Here is a 20,748-nt window from a genome sequence, read left to right as displayed (position 1 = left end):
AGAGGAATGTATATTTCTTGCTAGACCAGCCTTCTGATGAAGAACATGTTTATAAAGCTCTTGACATGTCAGGGTGAAATCAGCTTTGACTTGAATCTCGCTCTTCATGAGATCCACACTGCATCAACATCTCTGATCAGTTCAGGCACCATCTGCAGAGGCCAGTACCTGTACAGTATGTATTGTCTGTGTATAGATGTATGTATGTACCAGTGTTGTAGTACTCAAGTCCAGGACTCAGACTCAAGTCTGACTCGAGTCCTGATTAGCAGGACTCGTGACTCGACTTGGACTTGAGCACTGATGACTCAGACTTGCATTCGGACTCGGAAGGTACAGACGAGGACTCAGAGTTGTTAATAGAAAAATACAGTTTTTTTGGTATATATATTTTTTTAATATGCCCTAATAATTTGGCCTAAGATATTGATGGTAGGGCTGCACGATTAATCGATTTTAAATCGAAATCGCGGTTTGGAATGATGCAATTATCAATTTCTTTTTTTATTTAACCAGGAAGTCCCATTGAGATACAAGATCGGTTTTCGGAGAGGGAGGTAAAGGGTTTTAGATTGTGTGTTGTGAAGTTTAGACTTCAGAGAGGGAGAGTAAAGTACAGAAAAAAAGGTACCGTTGGGTACCGGTATTGATTCCCAGGTAAAAAGAAAAAATGTCAGGCTCTGTGTCCCGAAAAGACCCACCGCGTAGGCCAGATGCAAGCCGCATTTTACAATAAACATCTGTGGGGCTGCTTAAAAAAATATATAATTATAATCGCAAATTAAATCGCAATTAGATTATTTCCCAAAATCGTGCAGCCCTAATTGATGGCTATATTAATACCGTAACATTATTTCATTTTGTGCAAGGGCAGACATGTGTGTTTTTTATTTGTATGTCGGCTCTTTGACTGCCAGAGTGGAGTGGACTCAACCTTGATGACTTGGACTCGGACTCGGGTAATGGTGACTCAACTCGGGCTGTTCTTTGGTGACTCGGACTTGGACTCGAACACTGGGGACTCGAGAATCGAGATTTAGTGACTCGACTACAACACTGGTATGTACTATATATATGTATGTACTGTATGTAAGTACTGTATACTGTATGTATATTTTATCCTGCCCCCTCCCCCTTGTATCTCTTCTTATGCTCCTCTGTCCCCTGTGTGCTATATTGTACTTTGTGCTTCCCTATCCGTGTGTTGGCCGAATGTTCTCTGAATGTAGGCCTACCGTCTTGTCCTGCTGTGCCTTTTTGTATTTTTGTATTTTATATTATGACATTTTATGCTTTGATTGTACAGCACTTTGGTTGGCTCTTGAGTTCTTAAACGGGCTTTATAAATAAATGACTCGACTTGACTTGAGTATGTATGTAATGTATGTATGTATGTATGTATGTATGTATGTATGTATGTATGTATGTATGTATGTATGTATGTATGTATGTATGTATGTATGTATGTATGTATGTATGTATGTATGTATGTATGTATGTATGTATGTATGTATCTAATATATATTGTATGTGTACCTGCAGCTGGTCCCTCAGTTTCTTGTTAATATCCATGGTGTCCCGGACCTCCTCCCTCAGCCTTTCAATCTCTGGGTTTCCATGGCAATCATCTCCCAGGCCCGCCCTCTTTTTCTTTGCCTAGGGTGACAGAAGTGGCAAAAGTGACATAAGTGAGATCATTCAGACAGAGGTGTTATCTGGAGAGCAGAATATTCAAATTTAAGTATTCCATACCGTCTTCTCTCTCGTCATTCAGACTCATTTATTATCTCTGCTCCTCTTTCTTTTTTTTTTTAAACTTTGACCAGTCAGCTGGTTCTTTTTAGCGTTTATCGCTTTTTCATCGCATTCATACTTGGTCAAGTTCGACTGACAGAAGCAGGCTGAAAGGGTTCAGATGGGGGGGAAGACACTCTGGGAAAGGCACGGCTGCCGTCCGGGATTCGAACGCGCTCAGCCCCAGATCCGTGACGAGCACGGTTGTCCACGGCGCTGAAATAGCACTCGCGGTACGTGGTGAGCTACTGGAGCTCCCCTCTCTGCTCCTCTTTCAAATGATATATTCCCAGTCTAAGCAGAATTGACCATATTCACACAGTAGCCATTTTGCTCATCATGCTCAAGTTAGGTTCCTTTCCACACTGTTCCCACCTGGAAATGAACCCAACCTGAGCATGACATAAGCAAAATGGCCATTGGCCACCGTCTGAATATTTCATTTACAGTCACGTCGAGTGTACATACAGAAATAAGCTTAAATAAAGCATATACAATCACACAGCATATAAAAAAAACAATAAGACAACAAGACGAGGGTGGACAAAAGCAAGGATGACAAATAAATTAAAACATGTACAACTTGATTGACAAAAGGTTGGAGATCAAGGTCTTAAACTCTGCAACAGAGGGGAGAATCTCAATATGGTCAATAGGATGGAAGTAACCCAAGCAGGGAGCTCAGGTTGGCTATTTAAGTCATTGGAACCAGACTACAGTATGATTATATCTTTTTCAGTTATTCGTTCAGTCCTGGTCACACTCAGTGGAGGCTTCTTGGGGTCGTAGGCGGACTCAACTCTGGTTTTTCCCCTTTCTCCATTCACACACCATGCTCCTAACATCCATCTCTGTGTACAGCAAAACAAATGCTACAACATACACACACAAAGATGCCCATCAACTCCCTAGTTTTGAGCACTGCCCCTGGATTGTGATTGGTTGACTCTTCTGACAAATATGACAGCCATCCTGTACCGTTCTCCTGCCAAATCAAACATGGTGTGGAGAGAAGGCACCGGCTGCCCAAGACTACTTCAGTCCTCGGAGGCAGGATTACCTAGGAGTGCAGATCACTCGGAAACAGGATTACCTGGGAGTGCAGATCACTCGGAAACAGGATTACCTGGGAGTGCAGATCACTCGGAAACAGGATTACCTGGGAGTGCAGATCACTCGGAAGCAGGATTACCTGGGAAACAGGATTACCTGGGAGTGCAGATCACTCGGAAACAGGATTACCTGGGAAGCAGGATTACCTGGGAGTGCAGATCACTCGGAAACAGGATTACCTGGGAGTGCAGATCACTCAGAAGCAGGATTACCTGGGAAGCAGGATTACCTGGGAGTGCAGATCCCTGGGAAGCAGGATTACCTGGGTGTGCAGATCACTCGGAAACTGGATTACCTGGGAAGCAGGATTACCTGGGAGTGCAGATCACTCGGAAACAGGATTACCTGGGAAGCAGGATTACCTGGGAGTGCAGATCACTCGGAAACAGGATTACCTGGGAAGCAGGATTACCTGGGAGTGCAGATCCCTCAGAAGCAGGATTACCTGGGAAGCAGGATTACCTGGGAGTGCAGATCACTCGGAAACAGGATTACCTGGGAGTGCAGATCACTCGGAAGCAGGATTACCTGGGAGTGCAGATCACTCAGAAGCAGGATTACCTGGGAAGCAGGATTACCTGGGAGTGCAGATCCCTCGGAAGCAGGATTACCTGGGAAGCAGGATTACCTGGGAGTGCAGATCCCTCGGAAGCAGGATTACCTGGGAGTGCAGATCCCTCGGAAGCAGGATTACCTGGGAAGCAGGATTACCTGGGAAGCAGGATTACCTGGGAGTGCAGATCCCTCGGAAGCAGGATTACCTGGGAGTGCAGATCCCTCGGAAGCAGGATTACCTGGGAGTGCAGATCCCTCAGAAGCAGGATTACCTGGGAGTGCAGATCCCTCGGAAGCAGGATTACCTGGGTGTGCAGATCCCTGGGAAGCAGGATTACCTGGGAGTGCAGATCCCTCAGAAGCAGGATTACCTGGGAGTGCAGATCCCTCGGAAGCAGGATTACCTGGGTGTGCAGATCCCTGGGAAGCAGGATTACCTGGGAGTGCAGATCCCTGGGAAGCAGGATTACCTGGGTGTGCAGATCGACTAGCTGTGCCTGTAGCTCGGCTAGTTGGTCGTGCAGCTCTTGCTCCCGGCTCTGCAACCTCTGTTCGCCCTCGGCGACGGCGGCGTTCAGCTCTATCCTGGACTCTGCTCTGAGGCGCTCCTCACACTCTACCCTGGAGACGCGTGTCAAAACAGCAACATGGAGACAGGCAGGTTTTACCTATACACTCGATGATTTTTATTTGTTTTTTATACATATTGTTTAGCTATTTTAAAGTCAGAAGTCTCTCCTAGACCTTGTGTCTTCCACTTGTGATCCACTTTTTCTCCTTATTTTCTATTTTCTCCCATCCCAATTTTGTATTGCCAATTCTCCCCTCCCCTGTCTTGAACGTTGCTCGACTATGCCCCCCACTGGTCGGTTGTAGAGAGGATAGAAGCCTTGCATCACGTGTCCCCTCCGGTACACGAGGAGGTAGCCTGTCGCATCTTTTCACCTGCCAGTGCGGACTCTCATTGGCGAGGTGTAACGTGTGGGAGGCTCGCGCTGCCCCCGATACTTCCTGTCTCTGCTGTGCAGGCGTCCCCCAACCGACCTGTAGGAGTCGCTGTCCACAACGTCCAAATTACCACCCATCGACTTTCCACTCGCTAACTCTGCCAAATGAGCCAGTACGACGGCCGGCCCAAGCCGAGGGCAATGCTGAGACTGGGATTCGATACCGGAGTCTCTTGCATTGGTGACGAGCGCAATCTCCGCTACGCCACCCAGCTGCCTTTACCTTGTGTCTTTTTACCTTCCCCTCAAACTACATAATGCAACATTTTGTGCCCCTCAACTTTGACCTTTTCCTGTGGTGGGGAAGAGAGGAAGGAGGACTCGAGGAAATGACTGAAGGCTACAGTATGTACTTCCGTGTGGAGGTTGGCTGCTACCTGATCCTCTCCTCCGTGTTCCGCTGGCTCTGTTCTAGAAGGTTCCTCTCCGTGTTCAGCCTGCTCTGCTCCAGGACCTTCTCCTCCAGCCGGTGTTTGTCCGCCCTCAGGGACGCAATGTCCCGCTGCTGCCTCTCCCTCTGCCTATCTCCTCCTTCCTGCATCCGAGCCAATCGGCTCTGAGTCTGCTGCAGCTCCGCCTCCAAACGAGAGCACTGGGGTCCGCATTTGGGTGGGGCCTCGGGCGCCTCTTTCCCTTGGTTTTCTTGCTGTTGGAGAGCCGACTCCAGTCTACATATCTGAGAACGCAGGAGTGCATTTGAATATTAATTCAAATGATGGATAGACCCTGCCCCCACCACAATATGTTCAATATCTTTCATTCAAAGTGACCAAAATGATACATCCACAACACAGTGGGATGGTCAACAGTGAATGGTGACCTTTGACCGCTCACCTCGCTGGTGGCCTCCTGCAGCTGCGTTCTCAGCTCCTCCTGTTCCCTCTCCAGCCCTCTACGCACCTCCTCACTGCTCCTCCTCTCCTCTTCCGAACGCACACACACCTGGCCACCACATCCGTCATCAGTCACAAAGACAATTGAGTGTTTATCCTCTCTTTATCTTAATTTCATTTGAACCACTCTAGCCTAATAATCATATGCATACTACTGAATTAAAGGCCCTACGTGTAACATTTTCAACAATAATATTTCATATACTATATCGTTGTCAGATTAGTTGTGATACCTTGGTATAACTACTGTAGATCAGTTGTGATATCTTGGTATAACTGCTGTAGATTAGTTGTGATATCTTGGTATATTTACTATAGATTATTTGTGATATCTTGGTATAATTACTGTATATTAGTTGTGATATCTTGTTATAATTACTATAGATTAGTTGTGATATCTTGGTATAATTACTATAGATTATTTGTGATATATTGGTATAATTACTGTAGATTATTTGTGATATCTTGGTATAATTACTATAGATTATTTGTGATATCTTGGTATAATTACTGTAGATTATTTGTGATATCTTGGTATAATTACTGTAGATCAGTTGTGATATCTTGTTATAATTATTGTAGATTAATTGTGATATCTTGGTATAATTACTGTAGATTATTTGTGATATCTTGGTATAATTACAGTAGATTAGTTGTGATATCTTGGTATAATTACTATAGATTATTTGTGATATCTTGGTATAATTACTGTAGATTAGTTGTGATATCTTGTTATAATTATTGTAGATTAGTTGTGATATCTTGGTATAACTGCTGTAGATTACTTGTGATATCTTGGTATAATTACAGTATATTAGTTGTGATACCTTGTCATAACTGCTGTAGATTAGTAGTGATAGTGATACCTTGTTATAATTACTGTAGATGTGTTGTGACACCTTGGTATAACTGCTGTAGATTAGTTGTGATATCTTGGTATAATTACAGTAGATTAGTTGTGATATCTTGTTATAATTACTATAGATTATTTGTGATATCTTGGTATAATTACTGTAGATCAGTTGTGATATCTTGTTATAATTATTGTAGATTAGTTGTGATATCTTGGTATAATTACTGTAGATTATTTGTGATATCTTGGTATAATTACAGTAGATTAGTTGTGATATCTTGGTATAATTACTATAGATTATTTGTGATATCTTGGTATAATTACTGTAGATTAGTTGTGATATCTTGTTATAATTATTGTAGATTCGTTGTGATATCTTGGTATAACTGCTGTAGATTACTTGTGATATCTTGGTATAATCACAGTACATTAGTTGTGATATCTTGGTATAACTACTACTATCAATATGTAGCCATAGTAGACTAGCAATTATTTTGAAACAGTATTGTCAAATGGACAATACATGTATTAACATTGCTTTTCTCAAAACAAAATGTATTTATATAAAACAAAAAGCCTATGATTTGTGTGAAATGAGGATGAGGAAGGCATGGCTAAACTGTGTTTTATAATACAGAAAAGCACAACATTCTGTAAAACAGAGCTGAACAGAGGTTTTGTTTTTTCCTAATAATTTCACCACCTGACACATTTGTGTTTCATCTTTGTTCTTTGTTGTTCTTTGTCTTTGTCGACCCCTAGTTAGGTCTAACGATATGGTTCTCTCTATAGGTTAACCTATAGTTCTAATGATAAGGTTTTCTGTCTATAGGTTAACCTATAGTTCTAATGATATGGTTCTCTCTATAAGATAAGATGATCCTTTATCGATCCCCTTGGGGAAATTCGGGTGTCAAAGCAGCATGGGGGGGGGGATACATAGCTTCACAGTCCTATATACACTATAGGTACACTTAAAGTATAGATACAAATACAATATAATATAAAAAAAAGTACAAACACAAGATAATCCAGTGATGAGAGTCCAGTGATATTAGTCTCTAGTGCAAAATACAAGAATATATAGGTTAACCTATAGTTCTAACAATATGGTTTTCACTTTTGATGTGAATATACGAGAGGAATGTTGTGTATTATGTGAATATCTAAAAATAAAGGAAGGAATCTCTGCACGCGTGTATCTGTAGCGCTCATACCTTGAGAACTGTTCATCCGATCAACTTTACACTTTTAAGGACTCAAGAGAGTGCAGTGTCGAATGTGTTGCTATGGCCAGATGGTGGCGCTATAACAACAAACATTCCGCATGGACACATGTTCCAAATGGGCATGTTTAGAACATGCAGCTGCAAGCAGCACTTCCAGGGGTCAAGCAATTGGGCCAGTACCGAGAGAGGGGTGAGAGAGGTGAGATGGTGTTTGTGTGTGGAGGGCTGGGGCTTGATTTGACCATATCCAATGCAGTCAAGGGCAAAACAGCTTCTAACTTTTTTTCTTTCTGCATGCTATGTCAAAATTCGAACAATGTAGATGTCTAAAGAAGACATTTCTAGGAAAGGTCAAGGAAGGAGGGTGTTATTGTCGTTATTGTAACTCTTCTGCTGTTTGTTCCCGCCCCCCGGCAGCACCCCACATGGATTTGTCTTGAAGAACCAAGGAGAGGGTTAACAGTCCTTGCTAACAGTGAACATGAAGTTGTTTTTGTTGGTGAAGCAGGTTTTGTGAGGAAAGACATTAAAGCAGTTCAGCAGAGTTCCACAGTAGCCAATTCTCGTCAATCAATTCTCATCAATCAATGCTCATCCATTCTCAGTGATCTGATCTCATCATGTTTTCTGTGGTAATCCTGCCAAGGAATGGACATTGAATTGACAATGATATATTGAGGTTGAAAGTTCTACAGGTAGGGTCTTTAACTATGAAGTACATTGCGGTCAGGTGGCGTAGCGGAGATTGTGCTCGTCACCAATGCAAGAGGCTGCGGTCTCGACTCCCGGAGAGTCAGCATTGCCTTGGCTCGGGCTGATCGCTATACTAACTCGTTTGGCTGAGTTAGGGGGAGGGGAGCCGTGGGTGGGTCCTGGGCGTTGTGGACAGCGACCCCTACAGTTCGGTCTGGGCGCCTGCTCAGCAAGGGTAGGATCTGGAGAGAGGTAGTGCGACCTTCCACACGTTACACTCTCCCGGTGAGAATCTGCGCGGCCAGGCTGGCTGCCGGCTGGCTGCACATGCATCGGAGGAAAGCATGTGACAGTCTCAGTAGGGGAAAGTGCGCAACAACCAGGAAGGGGGTTGGGAATTGGCACAACGACTAACAGTGGGATGGGAGAAAAATCGGAAAAAAGATAATAAAAAAAATAAAATAAAAAAATATGAAGTACCGGTACAACAGATAAAACACAACAGGATCTAAAATTACGAGCCCAACATTATGTAACATAGGTAGTGGGCCACACACGTGTTACATTATAATCACAACTGTAATAATAACCGATGGTTACCAGTGTAATTGTGGTAGTAAGTATGGGCTCTCTATCCTACTGAGTGCAAATAGCAATTTAACATGTTAACCTCACCAAATTGAATGTGAATTACAATGAATAACACATTATTACAGGGCAATCGTCAAATCATCACAGAGGAACTCTACCACATAGTTCAGTTGCTATTTTATCTATTCCCAGTCTAATGTTTAGTTGTGGCATTGAATGTGTTCTCCCCACCGTACTGAGTAGAAGTTGCATATTTTTAAATGTTGCATTAGTGAATTTAAAATGAATTACCATAAATAACACAGTAGTACAGGACTAAAAGTATCGTGCAAATTATATATGAACAAGGAAGAGCCTTGCACATCTCAATTCTAACACACTGTAATTGAATGTGCACAACACTGCAACTGAACATCTCTAATAGGTTATAAACTAATGTTTATGTGTAAACATGACATTTTTTATGGTTCTTCATCTGAAGGGTTCAATTACTGTATTTTGGGGTAAAGTGATTAGGGCGGCGGGCCTACCAGTATAATTGTGGTATTCAATAAGAACGGTTTCATAACAAGATGTTTGGCTATATACAGTATCCATTTGGACATTAATTTCTTAATATGTTAAAAATAGGGATGACTGCAATGCATCCTCTAAAATGTTATTATTTTGTTGCTAAACACTTACTTAAACAATACGTTCCACAATATTCCTTAGTTTTACATTTAGTCAGATAGGGTGTCTTTTTTTCACAACATGGGGTCTTCCCTTTACTCATTCCTTTTACTTCCCATATTTGTTCCCTCTGCCCTAACAGGTATGTGTGTACCCTAACAGGTGTGTGAGTACTCTAACAGGTGTGTGAGTACTCTAACAGGTATATGTGTACCCTAACAGGTGTGTGAGTACCCTAACAGGTGTGTGAGTACCCTAACAGGTGTGTGAGTACCCTAACAAGTGTGTGAGTGCTCTAACAGGTGTGTGAGTACCCTAACAGGTGTGTGAGTACCCTAACAAGTGTGTGAGTGCTCTAACGGGTGTGTGAGTGCTCTAACAGGTGTGTGAGTGCCCTAACAGGTGTGTGAGTACCCTAACAGGTGTGTGAGTGCCCTAACAGGTGTGTGAGTACCCTAACAGGTGTGTGAGTGCTCTAACAGGTGTGTGAGTGCCCTAACAGGTGTGTGAGTACCCTAACAGGTGTGTGAGTGCTCTAACAGGTGTGTGAGTGCCCTAACAGGTGTGTGAGTACCCTAACAGGTGTGTGAGTGCTCTAACAGGTGTGTGAGTGCTCTAACAGGTGTATGAGTACCCTAACAGGTGTGTGAGTACCCTAACAGGTGTGTGTGTGTGTGTGTGTGTGTGTAGTGGGTCTGACCTCTTGGTTCGTCTTCCTCTCTGCACTCAGGGCCTCCTGGGCGCTCTGTAGCTCCGCAGCGTGCCTCCTCATCACCTCCTCTATTGCCCTCCGCACCTGCTCCTTCAACCGCTTCCTGTCCTCCTCCGCCTTCTCCCCCAACCTCTTCTTCTCCTCTCCCAGCCTCTGCTGCAGGCTGGCTCTCTCCACCTCCACCTGCTCCTTGCTCCCGTCCAGCTGGGAGCGCACACGGACCTTCTCCACCTCCACCTCTCTGTGCAGGTGCTCCACCTCTTCCTCCTTCTCTTTACGCAGGCGTTCTTTCGCTTCATCCACTTCTCTGTGCAGCATCTCCCTGGCCTCTTCCCTCTCTTTCCGCAGTCTGTTTCTCTCTTTCTCCAACTGGTCTTTCTCGTGCTGCCTCTCCCTCTGTAGAGTATCTCTCTCTTTCTCCATCTCTCTCTGCAGTCGCTCCTTCTCCTCGTCTGCGTGTTTCTGGACGCGTCGCAGTTCCTCCGTCTGAGCTCTCACCATCTCACAGCGCAGGCTGGACAAGGCCTCAGCATGCTACACACACACACACACACACACACACACACACACACACACACACACACACACACACAGAGACACACAGACATACACACACGCACACACAGAGACACGCACACACACACACAGAGACACGCACACACACAGACACGCACACACACACTCGCACACACACACAGTCGATCAATGACACACACACACACACACACAGAAATATAGATAATTCAGCCGAAATACTGTCCTTAATCATACACATGTATATGTATGCGTGTGTACATGTGTGCGTGTGTGTGTGTGTGTCATTGATCCGTTAGCTCAAGTAAACAGAGAAGCAGCAAGCAGTGTTTTAATTAAAACTCAACGTAACGTTTAGTGACGTGATAAACCCTAACACTTGACCACTAAGCAGATAATTCCACACCAATCAAGTGTAAAATAGGCTAAACATAGTTGATGATAACAATAAGGAGAAGTGCTCGTCTTCATTGCTAAACGTCATAATATCTCAAGACAAATCCAGCAAGTCAGCTGTGTTACAATCTAACAAAAAGTGAAACCCAGGCCAATCAACATCCTTGGCAGCGAAAACACTATCAGTCAACCTAACATTACCTGAGGCATGCACAAGCTATAGCGTTATGTAATAACGTACATGTTCACCACATATAACCTTAGCCAACTCAAAATTAGCCGCCTTGAATCCTGTAATCACTCATCATATATTACCATCACTTGTCCTCGGCTCACCTCGTGCCTTCACGCGGTTTTCCTTTCAGTAAAGCAAATAGTAAATAATCCATGTCTTGATCAGGTAAAGCAACAGAGTAAAGAGACAGGAGATTTTTACTTAAATTAAATTTTATTGCAACTTGTCTTGCAGTGTTTTTTGTGACCGGTCTTGACAGTCTATAAAGGGATCCTGGATGTGATGATCACTGAATTTGAATTATTTTGTACGTATATTGCAGATACATTTTTTGCCTAAACAGAGCCTCCCCTGAAGCCTATGTTACCTGTTGCCTCTGGTGTGTGCGTGTGTGTGTGTGTAGGTGTGTAGGTGTGTAGGTGTGTAGGTGTGTGTGTGTGTGTGTGTGTGTGTGTGCGTGTGCGTGCGCGTGCGTGTGTGTATGTGTATGTATAGTGTGTGTGTATGGTGTGTGTGATGTGTGTGTGTATGTATGGTGTGTGTGATGTGTGTGTATGGTGTGTGTGTGTGTGCTACCTGGCGTATCTGCCTGGTGTGGTCGTTGTTCCTCCCGCTGCTCTGCAGCTCCAGCTCTCTGCTCCGGCTCTGCAGGCGGCTCACCTGACCTCTCAGCTCATCCACCTCCGAGCACACACACACCTCACAGCCCCCGCGGCTCAGCAGCTCCTCTGACACACACACACACACACACACACACACACACACACACACACACACACACACACACACACACACACACACACACACACACACACACACACACACACACACACACACACACACACACACACACACACACACACACACACACACACACACACACACACACACACACACACACACACACACACACACACACACACACACCATAGACACACACACACACACACACACACACACAATGTATACATACACACACACACACACCATAGACACACACACACACACCATACACACACATATTGATTATTTAAATGGAAACGTAATGTTTAACTGCTTTGACTCAGTGCAGAGGAACGCCGTCATTCTCGTGTAATAAATCTACTTTAGCTGAGGGTATACATTTGCTGATTAGATTTGCCAAACTTCTGTTTACTTTTACCGAGGATGACTTATGTTGTGTCTGTAAATACCCCAAAGTAGAAAGCTCAGTTAGGCTTAGTTGAATTGAATTATGGGAAAACATTGAATACACTGAGCTTAATGGAACTGAAGTAATCTGTGCTTTCTTTGACTGATAGATGGGCAGACATGCAGATTCACAGAAGGACAAGACAGACTAGCCTAACTGGCAGAAAGACAGATATCCCAACAGACTGGCAGACTGACAAGTAGGAGGGCAGTCAGCCAGCCAGCCAGCAAGCCAGACAGACAGACAGATGACCAGATAGGCAGGCAGGCAGACAGACATGTGGCCAGAATGAAAGATAGACAGACTGGCAGACAAACGTATACACAGACACAGGCCCGGACTGGCCATCGGGAGCACCGGGAGTTTTCCCGGTGGCCTGGCCTGCACAGATAAAAAAAAATATATATATTTTTTTTAATTATAATTATTATTATTATTTTTTTGCCAGGCCATTGTTTCTAGTTGTTGCGGCGGCGCGGCGCGATAGTTAGATAACCTAGGTGGGTGGGGAACAACCAGGATTTCACTGTCTGCGACAGAGTTGGAGAACTATCTGACTCTCTCTCCCTCACGCGGATCACACACACCCAATGGAGCCGTGCTGCCGCTTGTGATTGGTGGAGGCGGGACCAGGCGATACAACTGATTGACAGCGGAGGCGGCGAATGGAATGGCAGATGGCACACTCCCACTTTTCTGAAAGGAGTTGTTAAATCTGACATTACAAAAAACAATATGTGGTGGTTATGATTGGGGCTGAAGTTGAATAAACTATTTATGAAAGAGAAAGTCAAAATAATTCCAAGATAGTTCAAAGATTACACACCTTTGCCACATTGGCTACAAACAATCACTGCAAAGTTATCAAAAAAATAAGAATCTGATCAGACACAAGGGTTAAGTTGTTGTTCCCTTTCTAATTTCCTCAAAAACATCTAGTCTAGTTAATGTGATCAATATTATTTGACAATTGATGCTTTTTGTTGGAAATTTCAGTCAGTGAGCTCATACTTTGAGCTAATTTTATAGTTAAAATGATTGAGACAACGCAATCTTCTGTCTTCGTTGTGCATGCATGCGTGTGCTCACCACACGTGATACATGTGTCACTATTCTGGCAGTGGCTACTGTTATTATAGTATTGTAATGAAAGGTCTGTTATTTAATGTTTGTGTAAAGGGCTATTTTAACTGTTGATGGGTAGTGCATCAGTAAAGTGAATATGGTATTGTGCTCTTGCTCTGTTTGAATAGGTGGAGAGAGTGGTTAACTGTATTATAATAGTAAATAGAAAAATATGTTGTGCTCTTGCTTTTTTCTTTTTGAAGGTGGAGAGAGTAGCATTGCTAGTGCCACAACAGTTTTATTTGAGGTTCATAACAGTACATTGTACTAAGCAATTGTTGGCTCATTAGTTTGTGATTCACATGCACTCAAATTCACCAGAATGCCGGAAATTAAGTCTTTGTAACAAAAAAATTCCGGGTGGGGGACCCCCAGACCCCCTGCTTAAAAAGTGGCCTGATTGGGGCTATATTTCACGCTATATCTCCCGGTATGAATTATTTCCCCAGTCCGGCCCTGCACAGACAGACAAATGGCCATACAGAAAGATAAGTGGCCAGAATGAAAGGCAGACAGACAGACTGACAGACTAATAGCCAGACAGATAGCCAGACAGGACAGACAGACAGACAGACAGACGGACGGACAGACTGACAGATCAATGGCCAGAGAGATAGACAGACGGACAGGCTACCCGCTCTGCTCTGCAGCTCATCCTCCTGCAACAGCAGCCTCTCCTTGGCAACGGCTAGCTCCTCCTCTGCCCGCTTAGCCCCGCCCTCTGCCTCAGAGACACGCCTCCTACCCAGCTCCGACTGCTCCTCCAGGTCCTGGGCCGCGGTGAGGAAGGCGGGAAGCAGAGGGAGTGTGGAATGAAGGATATGAGGCAAAGATGGAAGGAGATGCAGAGGAAAGAGAAGGGAGACATTCGGCTTGATATTAAAAGAGCAGAGGGAAATAGCGAAACCGAGGGAATTAATTTTGAGACAGATGAAAATAGATAGGAGAGAGAAAAACAAAGAGTGAACTATAGATAGGAAGAAGCAAGTTGGGGGAAGAAATGTGATGAGCTGTGGGCCTCTAATAGCCTGGCACCAGGGCCTATAATGGGCACATGTCAGCTCAGAGCCAGCTCTCGTAGGGATCGTTAATGCTGGTGTGTGAGGCGGTAATGGTGGCAGTACAGAGGATGTATCCTGCACAAACTACTCATTAGCTGACAGTGGGCAGAGAGCTGCACTTAGAGAGAGCAGCCTGTGTTTATACAAGCAAGACTCTCTCTCTCTCTCTCTCTCTCTCTCTCTCTCTCTCTCTCCTTTTCTCTCTCTCATCCCCTACCTCCCCTCTTTCTCTCTCACCCTCTCTCTCTCTTTACTCTCTCTTTCTCCATCTCTCTCCCATCAAAAGACCATCATTAGCTGGGGACATCTGAGACAGGATACTGGAACACTTGCAGTCCACCTCCCTATACAGAGCACTGTATCCTGATAATGACTGTGTGTGTGTGTGTGTGTGCGCGTGTGCGTGTGCGTGTGTGTGTTTGTGCCATTGTGTGTTAGTGTTTTTTTGTTTTGTTTATATACTGTATGCGTGTGAGAGTTTGAGTCTGTGTGAGTGTGTACATGTGTGTCTGTACGTATATACATGTGTGTGTATGTATGTGTATCTGTGTGTAAACAAATAAATAGATAAACCGCTCGCAACACTGCAACACGCTCCAACGTCCACTTGTTTCTATTGCACCAACTAGTAGTAACGTTTCGAGCAACACCTGCTCTTCATCAGACTGATGAAGATGACGACTGATGAGTCAGATGAAGAGCAGGTGTGTATGTGTGTGTATGGTGTGTGTGTGTGTGTGTGTTTATGTGTGTGCAATGCATTTGTGTGTGTTTGCGTGTCTGTGTGTATGTATGTGTATGTGTGTGTGCGTGTCTGTGTGTGTGCATGTGTGTGTGTAAGTGTGCGTGTCTGTTGTTTTCAGTATTTTCTCTTTGGGCTCGACCCCCAGGGCCTTATAATAATAATAATAATTTAGGATGATGATTTAGGCCTTGATGTGCGTGCTGCATCCTCCTACCTGAGTGTCTGAGTACCATCTGTGTACCTGTATTCTCTCCTGTAGTTTGACAGTGCTCCTCTTGCTCTCATCGAACCTCTCCATGCGTGTCTCCACCTCCGCCTCTGCTCTCTTCACTCGTTCTCTCAGAGCGCTGTGCATCCCTTTCTTCTCCTCCTCCTCCCTCTCCTCCGACTTCCTTCGCTCCTCCCTCCGCTCCGCCTCCATCCTCTTCCTCATGTCCTCTTTCTCCTCTCTCAGAACGTTCACCTTTCTCTCCCATCCGTCCCTCTCCTCTTTCACCGCCCTCTTCTTCTCCTCCTCCACTCGTTCCTTCTCTTCCTTCAGTGTCTTCACCTCCTCGGAGAGCGTTTTCACCCTTTCGGAGTCCTCCCTCTCTCCTGTTTTCCTCTCCTCCTCGCCTCTCCTCTTATTCTCCTCTTCCCTCTTCCTCTCCTCCTCTTGCCTCTTCCTCTCCTCCTCTTGCCTCTTCCTCTCCTCCTCGCCTCTCTTCCTCTCCTCTTCTGTCCTCTTCTTCTCCTCTTCGGCTGCCTTCTGTAGCTCCTTGGATTGGGCCTCCAGCTCACGGACCTGCTCTCCCACCTTCTCCAGTTCCTGGCCCAGCCGCACACTCTCATCCTGGGCAGCGCCGAGCTGGGTCCTGGCCTCGAGCAGCTCCACCTCAGCAGTCTGGAGCTTCTCCTCGAAGCCTTTCCTAAGCTCCACCTCGGCCTCATGCTCCTTGTCCTCTGCCTGGGAGCGGAAACTATCAAAGTCTGCCTGCACCTGGAGGCACCAGAGAAGACGTGTCATATTCATAGTCGTATTTGATTGCAGGCATTTTGGTCACAAACAGGTCATTGTATTCAAATATCAGGCAATTATCATTAAATGACAACTGTGGCCAATGGGCTTTGGCATTGTGCCATAATACTCTGCTCTCACACAGGCTCATGCACATACTGCCAAGTGTTCAGTGTGTGTGTGTGTGTGTGTGTGTGTGTGTGTGTGTGTGTGTGTGTGTGTGTGTGTGTGTGTGTGTGTGTGTGTGTGTGTGTGTGTGATGATGATAATGGGTATAATGTGATGCCACTATATTTTGAAGGTAATGTTTGATAATGATAGATAATGTTTGATAATGATATGGTAATGTTTGATAATGATATGGTAATGTTTGATAATGATTGATACTGTTTATTGAACTGTGTTGATTGATACTCTCATTGATACTATGTTTGGTTCTGACTCAAAGTGTGTGTGTGAGAGAGAGAGAGAGAGAGAGAGAGAGAGAGAGAGAGAGAGAGAGAGAGAGAGAGAGAGAGAGAGAGAGAGAGAGAGAGGGGCAAGAGAGAAAGAGAGCTGGGAGACTGTGTGTGTGAGAGAGAGAGGGGGGGGCGGGGGTGTGAGTCCTCAGCCCTTGTGTGGGTGAATGTAACAAGTTCCTAACGTTTTATTTCCCCTATTATTTCATGCACACTTTATTCATTGTTTAAAATTATTATTTTCTTTTAAGTTATTTTGTGCATCACTCTGTTTTTTATTAGCGATCTGAAATCATATTGCATCACGCGAGCCTACCGTTGGAGATCCAGGGACCACCGGCGCTCAGATGTGAAAAAAGCGCCCCCCTATCGTCTCCCAGATGGTAAATCACCCTTTTGGAATGGACTCAATGAAAGTGAATGGGAGAACGGATTTCTGACTCCACATTTTACTTCTCACTGATGCAGCCGGGGTCTACCAGAGTTCATTCTGGAGCCTCTGAGCCACGGCGAATATGAGTTATACTGTACACACGATGGATCAATACATTTATCGATTTTTTTGAATGGCGATCGGAAATTGGAATAAACCATTTGGATACCATCTGACCTCAGGTAAGGAATCTATATTATCAGTGTTAGGATAATCAGACTTGTTTTCACGGATATATAAGCGTTTATGTGATATGTGATATGGCTGTTTTGACTGTAAAAGCCATGAGGAAATAAGAGCAGCGATTATCAGCGCATGGCACGAGCGTGCGCACACATTATACTATCGATCATCTAGCGTTTATTTGAAAACTATTCATAAATAGGCCGACAAATGACAACGTTCTGGAATATTCCAGTAAAAGGCGATTATCATAGGCATGGGTTGTTTTTCCCCCGAAAACGGGTGATTTTCAAAATGCTATCAAACGGAAATGAAGCGATAAAAATACAATCTGCCTTGACAATGTTGACTGGAAAATGATTCTTTGATAAGCGACGGGGCAGATTAGACACATAGCCATAATTTAAAACATAGATTAGGCGATATTAACGTTAACATTGGCCGTGGACCATGGCATTCAAGGGGGTAAAAAGGAAAACGCGGCTGGCGCTCAAAGTGTTAAGGTAGTTAACACTAACATTGAGGTAGAGTTAACCATGGACAATTTCAATTACATATTTTAATCGATTGACAGCCTTAATATTTATAGATAATGATTGATAATGATATGGCAATGTTTGATAATTATAAGGTAAGTATTGATATTGATAATGATAAGGTAATGTCTGATAAGGTAATGTTTGATAATGATATGGTAATGTTTGATAATGATACGGTAATGTTTGATAAGGTATTGTTTGATAATGATATGGTAATATCTGATAAAGATATTGATACGGTAATGTTTGATAAGGTAATGTTTGATAATGATATGGTAATATCTGATAATGATATTGATATGGTAATGTTTGATAATGATATGGTAATGTTTGATAAGGTAATGTTTGATAATGATGTGGTAATATCTGATAATGATATTGATACGGTAATGTTTGATAAGGTAATATTTGATCATGATATGGTAATATCTGATAATGATATTGATAATGTTTAATAATGATAGATAATGTTTGATAATGATATGGTAATGTTTGATAATGATATGGTAATGTTTGATATGGTAATGTTTGATAATGATACGGTAATGTTTGATAATGATACGATAATGTTTGATATGGTAATGTTTGATAAGTTAATGTTTGATAATGATATGGTCATATCTGATAATGATATTGATACGGTAATGTTTGATAAGGTAATATTTGATCATGATATGGTAATATCTGATAATGATATTGATAGATAATGTTTAATAATGATAGATAATGTTTGATAATGATATGGTAATGTTTGATAATGATATGGTAATGTTTGATATGGTAATGTTTGATAATGATACGGTAATGTTTGATAATGATACGATAATGTTTGATAAGGTAATGTTTGATAAGGTAATGTTTGATAATGATACGGTAATGTTTGATAAGGTAATGTTTGATAATGATATGGTAATGTTTGATAAGGTAATGTTTGATAATGATACAGTAATGTTTGATAAGGTAATGTTTGATAAGATAATGTTTGATAAGGTAATGTTTGATATGATAATGATACAGTAACGTTTGATAATGATATGGTAATGTTTGATAATGATAAGGTAATTATTGATCATGATAATGATATGGTAATGTTTGATAATCATAAGGTTATGTTTGATAATGATACTGATATGGTAATGTTTGATAATGATAAGGTAATATTTGATAATGATAATGATATGGTAATGTTTGATGATGATACGGTAATGTTTGATAAGGATAGATAATGTTTGCTAATGATAAGGTAATTTTTTATAATGATATGGTCATGTTTGATAATGATAGATAATGTTTAATAATGATAGATAATGTTTGATAATGATATGGTAATGTTTGATAATGATAGATAATATTTAATAATGATAGATAATGTTTGATAATATGGTAATGATTTGATCATGTTTGGTGCTTTGGCTAAAGTGTCCATAAAAATACACTTTATGTTACATACTCGTCACAGACAGACAGATGGATGGAAGGAATAATAGAAAGACAGATCTCTATTTTACTGTTATGTACTATGCTACTATGTCAGAGTGTAGCACTCAAGTTCGACACAATACCACAGACCCTTAGCTGCCCAAGGTGTACCCCTCCTGCTGGTCGCTTTGGATAAAAGTGTCAGCTAAATGACTAAATGTATATACAGACAGTTGGACAGATTGGATGGATGGATAAATGTATATATAGATAGACAGACAGATGGATGGAGATACACAGATAGATAGATACCTGTGCTCCAACTCTTTGCTGCTCATCTAGAGAGTCTTGAATCTCTAGGAGGCGTGTCCTAAGCACTGACCCCTCCTCTTCATGACACGTCTCCATGACAATGCGGTGCAGTTCTTTCTGGTGGGCGTGGGTTAAGGCCTGCAGGGTCGCCTCCTGCTCCTCATTTTTAGTGTTCAGAGAATAAATCACCTGGGACAGAGAGACAGAGTTAAATCACCTGGGAGAGAGAGAGACAGAGTTAAATCACCTGGGAGAGAGAGAGACAGAGTTAAATCACCTGGGAGAGAGAGACAGAGTTAAATCACCTGGGAGAGAGAGAGACAGAGTTAAATCACCTGGGAGAGAGAGAGACAGAGTTAAATCACCTGGGAGAGAGAGAGACAGAGTTAAATCACCTGGGAGAGAGAGAGACAGAGTTAAATCACCTGGGAGAGAGAGACAGAGTTAAATCACCTGGGGGAGAGAGAGACAGAGTTAAATCACCTGGGAGAGAGAGAGACAGAGTTAAATCACCTGGGAGAGAGAGAGACAGAGTTAAATCACCTGGGAGAGAGAGACATAGTTAAATCACCTGGGAGAGAGAGACATAGTTAAATCACCTGGGAGAGAGAGACATAGTTAAATCACCTGGGAGAGAGAGATAGCTGGGAGAGAGACAGAGTTAAATCACCTGGGAGAGAGAGACAGAGTTAAATCACATGGGAGAGAGAGAGACAGAGTTAAATCACCTGGGAGAGAGAGAGTTAAATCACCTGGGAGAGAGAGACAGAGTTAAATCACCTGGGAGAGAGAGACATGGTTAAATCACCTGGGACATAGAGACAGCTGGGAGAGAGACAGAGTTAAATCACCTGGGAGAGAGAGAGACAGAGTTAAATCACATGGGAGAGAGAGAGACAGAGTTAAATCACCTGGGAGAGAGAGACATGGTTAAATCACCTGGGACAGAGAGACAGAGTTAAATCACCTGGGAGAGAGAGAGACAGAGTTAAATCACCTGGGAGAGA

General features: G+C 43.1%; 1 protein-coding gene across 1 annotated transcript in view; it reads right to left on the bottom strand.

Moving 5' to 3' along the window:
• The window catches only part of fam184b (family with sequence similarity 184 member B), a gene marked incomplete at both ends in the record, with an annotated part of 47,993 nt that overhangs the window by 17,523 nt on the left and 9,722 nt on the right, over positions 1 to 20,748 (bottom strand). Inside the window, 10 exons of the mRNA XM_084318251.1 lie at positions 1,537 to 1,656; positions 3,933 to 4,083; positions 4,847 to 5,145; positions 5,304 to 5,411; positions 10,101 to 10,646; positions 11,854 to 12,005; positions 14,229 to 14,364; positions 15,642 to 16,058; positions 16,119 to 16,379; positions 19,742 to 19,930. Coding sequence (XP_084174377.1) covers positions 1,537 to 1,656; positions 3,933 to 4,083; positions 4,847 to 5,145; positions 5,304 to 5,411; positions 10,101 to 10,646; positions 11,854 to 12,005; positions 14,229 to 14,364; positions 15,642 to 16,058; positions 16,119 to 16,379; positions 19,742 to 19,930 — 2,379 coding nt within the window. The remainder of the gene's footprint in view (positions 1 to 1,536; positions 1,657 to 3,932; positions 4,084 to 4,846; positions 5,146 to 5,303; positions 5,412 to 10,100; positions 10,647 to 11,853; positions 12,006 to 14,228; positions 14,365 to 15,641; positions 16,059 to 16,118; positions 16,380 to 19,741; positions 19,931 to 20,748) is intronic.

Source organism: Notolepis coatsorum, assembly GCF_963971535.1.
Source record: "Notolepis coatsorum genome assembly, chromosome: 7".
NCBI classification, from domain to species: Eukaryota; Metazoa; Chordata; class Actinopteri; order Aulopiformes; family Paralepididae; genus Notolepis; species Notolepis coatsorum.
This window is presented reverse-complemented; position numbering and strand designations above follow the sequence as displayed.